The sequence below is a fragment of the Anoplophora glabripennis genome, unplaced genomic scaffold (assembly GCF_000390285.2).
Source record: "Anoplophora glabripennis isolate ALB-LARVAE unplaced genomic scaffold, Agla_2.0 scaffold68, whole genome shotgun sequence".
Lineage (NCBI taxonomy): Eukaryota > Metazoa > Arthropoda > Insecta > Coleoptera > Cerambycidae > Anoplophora > Anoplophora glabripennis.
This window is the reverse complement of record NW_019416739.1, coordinates 1,124,845-1,135,909: the sequence shown is the minus strand read 5'-3', so window position 1 is coordinate 1,135,909 and position 11,065 is coordinate 1,124,845. Positions and strand designations below refer to the sequence as shown.

At 29.8% G+C, this 11,065-nt stretch overlaps 1 protein-coding gene across 1 annotated transcript; it reads left to right on the top strand.

Annotated features, from left to right (window-relative positions):
• The first annotated feature begins 1,712 nt into the window (after window positions 1-1,712).
• LOC108905220 (beta-1,3-glucan-binding protein-like) lies at window positions 1,713-8,435 on the top strand. Its single transcript, XM_018708010.1, has 4 exons — window positions 1,713-2,356; window positions 4,666-4,820; window positions 6,553-6,716; window positions 7,054-8,435. The coding sequence occupies exons 1-4, from the start codon at window positions 2,159-2,161 to the stop codon at window positions 7,659-7,661; spliced, it is 1,125 nt and encodes a 374-aa protein (XP_018563526.1). The 5' UTR covers window positions 1,713-2,158; the 3' UTR covers window positions 7,662-8,435.
• Window positions 8,436-11,065: the final 2,630 nt, after the last annotated feature.

The following is an 11,065-nucleotide window of genomic DNA, read 5'->3' as shown; positions in this document are numbered from 1 at the left end:
ACGATAAACTGAATGAATGTGTGGCAATGTCTATAATTGTATATTTATTAGAATAACTGAACCATCATTTTATATTTTTTCAAGGTCTTTAGATGCTAAAAATAATTAATTGTGTATTTCTCGGTTGAATAGCTAACCGGATATTGTTTTTAAAAATAAAACTTGGTAAGTGCGGTTCGATTGGATTTTACATTCAGGAAATAATTCTTCCAAATACGTCATAATGAACGTTGCCTGAAGCGTTTATTGTTCATATCACGAATATTTATGAATTAATTATGGTACCTATTACAATTTAATCAAACCAAACAATTAAATATCTTAAAAGATGAAGGCCTGTAGCTTTCTTTAAGGGCCCCATATTCTTTAAATAGTGTTTTCCGCAAAGACAAACAATTTCAAACATTTAATAACTGAATAATGTAAAGCTTGTCGAATAATAGGAATTTTATGTTATGCCACCTGAGTATTTTCAAATACGCCACAGTAAAACGAATAAACAGGTGCAAAAAACGATCAAACCATCAAGGTTTTAGGTACTGAAATCTACGAAAATACTAACTTTTTTATATATAACTCCACATGTAAATAGTCTTATAACATTTACTTGCTTAGTCCTACATATAAAATTGTTTACTTTTATTTGTAAGTAGGTACGTGAAAATAATTCTTAAAATGTGGGATTAGGAAAACAGAAAACGCATGTTTTACAAAAGCTTTTTTTAGTTATTATTTTATTTGGGTAAATTTAAATGGTAACAATGAATAAACAAAACATCAAGGATTTTATTTTTGTGCTTACTTTTGTTCTACACGTTTTACTTTTCAAGATTTCAGTACCTAAAAATGCCAGAAATTTCACCATTTCTCGGCCAGGGATATGGCCACCTTAAGAAGCAACAATTGCATTGAAGTGATTGACCGGAAGCTGTTTATTTTCATTCAAGGAAGATATCCTTGAAGCATAACCCATTAACTTTTGAAGGTCTTGTTTAGGGAGTTCGAGAATTAAAGTAAAATTTTAGGGTCTATTGCTAGTCTAAAGGTAAGAGGGTCATTGCGAATATAATGCTTCTTTATAAACAAAAGATGTTCACGTCAAAAAAATGTGAAGTTAATAGTTTATCTTTATACTCTAAAGTTTTTTTTTACCAAAATTAGAATGCCCTCGGAACAAATAAAATATTTTAATAAAATTATCCAAAAAACTTGATTATTTTGCTTTTTTTTCATTATTTATTGCTATTTTGCAGCAACGGCAATACATTTAAACATTTTTACCTTAAAGTATATTATGCAAAATTCATTTCTAAAACTTTTTTTCTTCTTGAATATTCTTCCAAAATGCATAGGTTCCAAGATATAAATAAAAAACTCAGATAAAATAGGTATTTTTTATCTATATAAGACAAGGGTTTAAAGGGTTTTAAGTTTATTTATGAAAATATAATATAATTTGCTGAAGTTCCACTAACTATTTATTAAATTGAATTAAATTAATATTTTTCAATATTTACTAATCTTCAATTTAAAGAAACATAAAATGCTTTGTTCTTCCTTTATAACAATTTAGGTGATATTGAATTTTAGAAAAAAATATATATATAAAAGCTACATATATATTTGTTTATTGAAGTAGAGAAATAAAGGAACAACAATTATTACTGATTGGACCATAAGTTCAAACTACTGGCAAAAATAAATGTTTTAAATCCTTATTGCAACAAATTATTCTGTATTCATCGTTATCTTATAACATAAAAGTTAACCTTGAACTAAACAGATTTAGCGCCTGAAAATGTAACGTACCTACTACCTACTACCTATCAGTTTATCACAGTTTTTTTTTACACAAAGTAAAACATTCTTTGAAGTTATTATACCAAGTGAGAATACCAATGTTTAATTGTTAGGGGAGATACTACGTCGTGCTTTTATAATTATATCGCTGATTGAATGAATATTGTATATTTCACTCAACCGTTGTATGAACACAGCTTGCTATTTATACGGACGCAAAATATCTAATATAAATGATATTTACAAACCAGAAAAAAATTACAATATTTGATTAGCGGTAGTTTATTAATCATATTACCCATTTTATTCTCGGTTAAAGTTCAGAGAAGCTACATAAAAATAATTTTAATTTGTCACAATGTTATTAATACTTCTAGTTTCTCTTAATTTGCAAGAAGGGAGTAGTTCTGATTGCTCAGCTCCTAGTGTGACAACGGTTAGTGGGACACATGCTCCTCAAGGAAAGATTTGCCCAGGGGATTTGATATTCCAGGACAATTTCGATGACTTCAAACTACCTGTTTGGCAACACGAGCTGACACTGGGGGGAGGAGGCGTAAGTACTTTCTTTATATTTTACATACAACTACTATTGATGTATTTGTTTGGATAATCTTAATGAATTTAAAATATATTAAATTCCGATTTTGTTCCTTTGAATATTCAAGTGTTGTCTTACAACTGTAAATTGTGCATTTTTAATGAAAAAGTTCATTTTTTCCGGGACGATATTCATATAATAAATGGATTTTTAAATGATTATTTTTTTCATTCATTTAAAGTTCATTTTTTCCGGGATGATATTGATGTAATAAATGGATTTTTAAATGATAAAAAAGACACGGCTTTTTGTATATAAAAATATCTGTTTGTGATAATAATAATAATAAACGAAACTCTTCCTTTTTTTATCGAATTTCAATTTTTTCTATGTATTATTTGCACAATGCTATTATATTCGTTTTATTGTTCTTATGGCCTGTTGTACAATTGTTCTTAAATTTTCTTTCTGTTTTACAACAGCTACAGTTTATGCAAGAGAAGAAATATAACAAAATAATAACAAAAATTAAACTAAACTTAAAAAGATATATGTCAATATAGTTTAACGTTTTTGGAAAAGAGAAGAATTTTATTATTAGTCCTTGAATTTTTATCCTATATAATGGTAAATTCAAAATTCTAAAAGGATTGTCCCATTTAGCAATAGCAGTAAATAGTTAATAATTAATAATTATGGAAAATAAAAACATGTTATTAATATAAAAATACATCTGAAATAGTACATTTGTTAAATAATGCAATCTTTCACGGAAATATCTTGTATTTTTGTTGTTCTAACACCATACTCGATGAAGACCAACACATAAAAGTAATTATTATAGGAAGAATCCCACATTTAGTAAGATTTTTTGATAGTAGCTATTTTTACGTATTGGAATTTATCAAGAGAGATTTTAGAATAAAAAAAATATAAGATATTTCTCTGAAAGGCTGTATTATTTAACATCTTCGCTATATTAGGCATGTGTCTCTATATCACATATCATTTTTTAATTTTTCATCAGTCATTCTTAGGAATGTTTTTTTTCAGTTTATTTGAATTAGCTTAATATTTTTGTAATGGATTAAAAATAGTTCAACATTGTAATAACAGGAATATATTATAGAAAATAACAGAAAACTTTGATTAATAAATTTAACGATATGAAATTAGAAATAGTACGAATAAATGAGAAAAATAACAAAACTTTTAAAGTCATATTTAACTTGACGATGATGTAAATGAAATTGGAGATAATAAATTTCAAGTATCGTGTAATTTTTTTTGGTTTTTATTTTAATTTATTCAGAATTGCTTATCTCCACATATCTCCTTGTGAGTAAGATCCACTTCATATTTGTGGAAGGGCGAAATGGGCGGTGACTATGAGACGCCTTCATTATAGCCATCCTTCTCTATCGCATGGATTTCTATGTCTTACTTTATCGCTCTCACGCAACGGCAAATCGACCATCGGTACTTTTCGAACCTGTATACAATCATTTCACCAAAACTATTCAATTTTGTATTAAACAAACGATACATTAATTTACAATACAAAACATGTTTCTATAAAATCTATGTAGATCATAAAATTAAGAATGGAATTCGTTTAACCGTAAGTATCAAATATTTATTTTAAATGCTGCCTATTTTTAAAGTAAGAAACTATATTTCTGGGTAGAAATTTAAAGTATTTAAATAAATAAATAAATAATTTTCTTGAATAAACAAAATATTTTCTTGTGTATATACAGGGTGTCCCGCATAAGAACCGACACAGGGCGGGCAGGTGCATGTAGGGGTGTACAAAATATTGCAATTTAATCAAACTTACTTATATATAAAGTTGCACCCTGAGGAATTATTAGCCCCCAAACTGGGACCCTAAGTTTCGAAAAAAAATATTATCTCTGCAACACCGTCGAAGAACCAAATTTAGGTCTCCTTTCTGCTATAAATTATTATTATTATTTTTCAATTCGGTCAATGAAAAATGGGGGCTAATAACTCCTCAGGAGTGCAACATTGTATATAGATAAGTTTGGTTAAATTACAACATTTATGCGGGACACCCTGTATAAACATGCGATCCCTTAAAATCAAATGTAGTACATTTGAAGCAAGAATTTTTTTTGAGTGTACGGCCCAGAATTGTTAGCACAATTTTGTAGTTTTAAATGTAGGTATTACTGTTTGAAATGTTTGAAAAATACAATTTATCGATAAATATACCCGTTTAAATATTTCGATTATAGAAAATTTCAGTGAATCAAATAGATTCACTTTTATAAAAAATACTGAGGTGAACGTTATTTTAGAATTGGGAATTCCAATGGTACAACAATAACAGGACTAATAGTTATGTCGAGAATGGTATTCTGCACATCAAACCAACTTTGCTAGCAGATGAAAAAGGAGAAAGTTTTTTGTATTCTGGGACCTTGGACGTAAACGGGGGATCACCCGCAGATCAGTATGTTTTTTAATTGCTTTATAATGTTGTAATTAAGATTGAATTTGTTATGGTGTAACGAAGCATACAACACTTACACTGAGAGAGTGTAAGACTTCTAATTCAAAGCCAAAATCTATGTTTATTATGCTGGATATTTTTTAACCACATTGAATTATAGGCTTTAGAAGCTCTATTATGTCACATGATTTTTAAATTAATTTTTAATCATCAAAAAACCCTCATTGTCGAATTCAGATTAAATTTTAATAAACTAATAATATATCGGTTATTATCATATATAAATGCACTAATGAATAAAAAACAAGTAAAAATCGTGTGTATCAGACATTTGCTAAAAGAATATTTTTTAATTGAATCCTCTGTTTATGATAGTACTTGATAGTCTACACTGAGGGAAATATCATCTAGCCCCAAGTAGAAATCGATTCTAACAAAATTTCTGTTTAAAATAGCCTTCAGAAATGTTACGATGTTGCCATAATAAAAAATATTTTGCTAAAGGAGTCTGTTAGCGGTTAAAAAGTTTTTTGCTAATTTTTTATTTATTGTTGGCAAACTGTCTTCTCATTGACAGATTATAGTACCAAAGGTACTACAGTATAATTTGACGAGTTTTATGACAATACCAGCAAACACCTACCTCCTTCTACAAATAAATGACTATTTAGACACAAATAAATAATTTGTTTTCCATAACTATGTGCACTGAACTAGATTCAATTATTAACTTTGTATTATTTCCTTTCATATTCATAAATTTACAAGTAAAAAACAATATATCTATATTGGACAGTCTCACCATCTCTTTCTTTGTACTTTTAACTTTTTAAATGTAAAACAAAAATTATGGGCCAAATTATAATAGAAAAAATCTTCTAGTAAATCATAGATTTGAGGTAGTGAAATCGTATTAGCAAAATCTTTTTTAAGTTTGGTATATGATGTTTTAACAGTAATAAGAAAAAATTTATTATAGATTACACAGGTCTACAAAAGAAGTGGTTGTGTTCTTTCTAGAACTAAGCTAAGGGTCATTTCCAAAGTAATTTTTTGCATAGATCAGAATTGTTCCATCACGAGATATTCTAACCTAAAAGTGCGAAATCGCTGTTTTTGCTATATTTGACCTGATCGCGAAATTTTTTTTTTCTACAAACGAGTTATGCCATCTAAAAGTAGAACTCTTACCCTTCAAAATGCCGTTTTCAAATTTGAAAAACAATTTTTTTTCTCGGAGATACCATTACTTAAATGAAGTTTAGTACTTCGATTTCATAACAGCAGTATCAAAATTGAAAAATGTTCTTCGAACAGCGAATGATATATATACAAAATTATAATTTTGATGTTGGATTCGGATTCAGCGACCCAAAAATCATAGGAATGTATATCATTAGCTGTCCGAAGAACATTTTTGTACATTTGTATAAAAACATTTGTACAAGAATATTTTGTAGTTATTGTAATCCTGAAAAGTTATTTAAATATGACAATTCAGAAATTTCCTTTACAAATAATATGTTATAATTTTGTCAAGCATCTAGTAAGTTGAATTTCATACTGTTTTTTAATTTAGCCCTAACAAGAAGAGAAACTACTTTTCTGTTGGTTATTTAGCCGATACTCTACCTGCAATAATAAAGAAGTCAATAATAGGGCCACCTTATTTTAAAAGACTACACAGATTGCACAGTTGCTAATAATAAATGCCATAAACAATATATTTTAGGTGCACAAACCCACAGTGGTATGGATGTGTTCGTACTGGTAATAAAGTCCACGTCCTCAACCCTATAAAAAGCGCTCGTATTCGCACTGTTGATTCATTTGCTTACAAATATGGGAAAAGTGAGGTTAGAGCAAAACTTCCCTCTGGAGATTGGCTATGGCCAGGTAGGTACATAATTTTGGTTATAGTTTAGAATTTTTAGAAAATAAATTAAGAAACGCAAAAAATAAACAATTGTAAAGAGACAAACATTAAGAGCCTCTTTTATGTTTAATGTATACGGTGATCAATATATCCTGAAAACGCATTTTATCGAAAACCACTGAAGATAATTAAATTCCGTTAAATAGCTGTTGGACTTTTGTATTTGGGTTTTTTCTGAGTCTAAGCTTTATGCCAGCAAGTCCACGACCACCCACACCTTGAAAGAGGAAACTGAGCGTTGTACCAACGCAATTCAGCCGCATTTCACAAACTAAATGCGATTTTCTATCATTTCAGCAATATGGATGATGCCTCGTTGGAACTCCTACTCCAGCTGGCCAGCATCTGGCGAAATAGACATAATGGAAAGCCGTGGTAACAAAAATTTAGTCACCTCCAATGGCATTAATATTGGAACACAGCAGGTAGGCAGTACCCTTCACTGGGGCCCAAATCCAGACTACAATAAATTCATGCAGACACATTTCGAGAAAAATAATAAGTCTGGTTACGATTCAGACTTCCACAAATATCAATTAGAATGGACACCAGAAAAAATCGTATTTTCTCTGGACGATACAGTGATCGGAACAGTGACCCCACCAGATGGTGGTTTCTGGGAACTCGGAAACCTTGCTGCTACGGGAGTAGAAAACCCGTGGAAGAGGAACTCTAAAATGGCGCCGTTCGATCAAGAGTTCTATATCATTATAAATTTAGCAATTGGTGGAATTGGTTACTTTCCCGACGATGCTAACAATCCTGGAGGCAAACCATGGCTTAACACATCACCGAAAGCTTTAACAGATTTTTGGGAAGGTCGTGAGCAATGGCTTCCCACGTGGAATATGACAACAGATGATACTCATCTCCAAATTGATTATGTACGAGTATGGGCTCTCTAACTTCTTAGTTAAATTCAGGGTGAGTCAGGAAGAATACACGGGGGAGGATTCTATAAGGAAAAATAAAAAAATACACATATTGTCATTCGATTTTCATTTGTTTCCAACGTTATAGCGCTTTGATAAAATACCCTACAAACATTGGGTTACTTTGTATACCTCGCTTTCTAAAGTTCAATAGTATAAGGTCTTGAAATCTTGGAGTTTAATTATTAGTAAAATACTTAATTAGTACTTAAATAGAACGTTAACATTTCAATGGTTATTCAACTGAAAGTTAAGGTATCAGTAACGTTATTATAAGGGTCGTGTTCTTACTGGGAAGAAAATCAGATAATATGTTCATATAATTTTTTAACACAAACATGGGGTTTATTCATCCTTCCTACTCACCCTGTATACATAATATACAATGTTTGTATAAATGAGAAGGTACTAATAGTACCAGATAACATATTTTTAAACAAAATATACCTTCATCCAAATTGGTTTCATTTGGGAATAATTAAAAAAATATTTTTGGAAATATGAAACCAATGAACGATTATCAGATTTTGCATTAGGTACAGTAATATAATCTTCTATTGGCACAAAATGTCACCCCAATACAGATATGTAGCCTCAGATATGCAGTTATCATAACCAGACTCGTTATGAAAATAAAAAAATATGTAATTGGAAAGAATTACATTTAAGAGACAAAAATTTCAAAAATATTTTATAATTTGTACCTATACACCTTACCTTACCTTGCCTTGCCTTGCCTTACCTTACGTTAACTTACCTTGCCTTGCCTTGCCTTGCCTTACCTTACCTTACTTTAGTAACTGACCTGAAAAATTGTTTGTAATTGCGGTCAGTGGCGTAACATTTTTTGTTTTGAAGAGGTACAGCTATAATAACAGCACGCCAATGGAGTTACATATTGAGCTGAAATTTCAAGTTCTGATAGATAGTCATAGCCTGTGCAATGTAAAGATAATTTGCTCATTGCGGTTTCACCAAATGAAAATATTTGGTTAATTTTTAATTTAAATACCCTGTAGCTTTAGAGGCACATCTGGCCTAATTATCATATTTTGTCATAATATTATCTGATAATATATTTGTTTCCTCATTAAATACACCCTGTATATTTCACCTTAGGAAATTACTTATAACATATTAGTTTTAATTAAATAAATGATACGCTGATGTATACGATTTTAATTTAGATCTCTGCCTGTTTTCTAATTGTGATTAATTACAACAATAAATTAAAATACAAAAAATGTCATGATTTTTATTGATTCTGTAATTACTTTTATGAAATTTCAATTCTATGATAAGAATGTCTCTAAGACTGTAACGATTAAGGGTATAAACAGACAGCTACACATTTTAATACAATATTTGAAGAAAATTCTCACAGTACTTCCGCATTTTAATGTGGTAAGGCTTTTTCAATAAACTTCTAAAACAATATATTCAAGTGTTTTTCATGACTGTAGTTGTATCACCTGTAACATTTAATTTAATTTAGACCTTTGAATTGTTGTTTATTTTTAGTAATTTTTGAAAGTAATAATCTACTTACTATTTTCGTGAATGATACTTAACATTAATCTGATAGAGATAATATCGACATAAAATAACAGAAAACAATACATCTGTTTGAAGTATTTTGGATAAATAACACTCATAAAATTGTTTCCTATGTCAAAACCTGATTATGTTAATTTTAATCTTAAATTCTTTTTTTTTTGGCTGGTTGAAATAAATCCATAAAAACATACCCTTAAATGCCATAGTAGTGGAAATAGGTCGACGTAAAATAACTTAAGCTTAGAGCTAAGCTACTAAACTTTGTTGGTGTAATTGTCTGAGGTTAGACATATTTTGCGAGTGTCACCCTAAATTGTGTCTGTAACCAAGGGTTGTCAGTAAACAAACAATATTTTTTTAGTTGAAATCACGTTGAAATCCTAAAACCAAGAATGAAAAAATGGAAAATGTGTAAATTCCTTCTGAAATTTTAGAAAAAGCTAATGCGGCTACTGCAGGCATCATTTCGGAGAAATCAAAATCTATATACAACAAAGAACTGAAGGAATTTCAAGATTGGAAAATCAAAGAAGGATGAAAGGCGTAAGTGAAGATGTCTTGCTGGCTTATTTTTTCAATTTAAATGAGAAATTAGCTCCATCTACATTGTGTATTAAATATTCCATGTTGAAGTCAACTTTGAGAGTTTAAAAGAATGTTGAAATTTCTAAATTCAGGAGACTAGTGACATTTCTAAACATTTTCAACCAAAAAAATCCAAGGTCTTAGAAAGAGAACAAACAAATCGAACAGTTTTTGCGTGAAGCCCTAGACGAAGATCATCTTATGAATAAGGTAGGTTCTACTGAATAGTATAATCGAGTTATGTTTATTAAATTTGTTGTTTTTAGGTGGCCTTTATAAATTAAATAAATTTGGTGTTTTTGGTGCTTGCCGTTGCGAGGAATTGACCCATCTAAGCCTAGACAATATAGAGGATAAAGGGCAGTATATCCACCATCAAGATTTCAAATACTAGAGCGAACAAACTAATTGTAAGAAGCTTTGCTGTGTTAAATGAAAGATTTTGTGTTAATCCTACTGAATTAATTAGAAAATATTCTAAGCTAAGGAAAAATGCACATGCCAATGTGTTGGTATAAATAAGCTATCAAAAATCCGTAATATTATTGCGCGATTTTTGGGCTTGACAGATTCTAATTTATATACAGGGCATGGCTTGCATCGCGCATCCGCAACTCTTGGCCAATGCTGGAAGGGATATTACAACACTCAAACGTCACGGTAGATGGAAGTCATCTACCGTGGCAGAAAGTTATATAGAAGAGACAATTTCCAGCAAAATTGATATTGAGGAGTGCAGACTCCTGAAGCAAGCACAAGCAAAGGGGCAATCTGTTCTATAAATTTACCTCAATCACAAAATGATTCCAATAATCCTTTGGCATCAAATTACGGCTTTACTACAAATGTTAATGTTAATATTAATAAGTAGGTAGATTGTAAGTTTGTAGCATTTTAGGTTATTTGTTGACTTATTACTGTTTCAAATTGGTTTTCTAATAAAAGCTAGAAAAATAAACCAAACATTTGTCTTTTTATGATTTCTATAAGTCGCTAGTGGGTTATAAGTCATAACTCACTAGTGACTTAATAGGCCACATTATTCCTTTAATATCAAAGAAATTTTAGTATCATTATATACAAGTGTTGGATAAAATTATTAATTAGTTTAATTTTAAGAAATAAGTAAGTAACCATCAAAACATTGCTGACTACTGTTTGTACAAATTAAAAACTCATACATTGTTATTAAAAAATAATTTAAAACTTTAATATAAGGAAGTGTGTATTGGAAA

Bases quoted from the DNA above. Each gene is read 5' to 3' on its own strand.
- LOC108905220 (XM_018708010.1), top strand. From the start codon at position 2,159: ATGTTATTAATACTTCTAGTTTCTCTTAATTTGCAAGAAGGGAGTAGT. The intron at 2,357-4,665 runs GTAAGTACTTTC...ACGTTATTTTAG, and splicing joins TGACACTGGGGGGAGGAGGC to AATTGGGAATTCCAATGGTA. The intron at 4,821-6,552 runs GTATGTTTTTTA...AATATATTTTAG, and splicing joins GGGGGATCACCCGCAGATCA to GTGCACAAACCCACAGTGGT.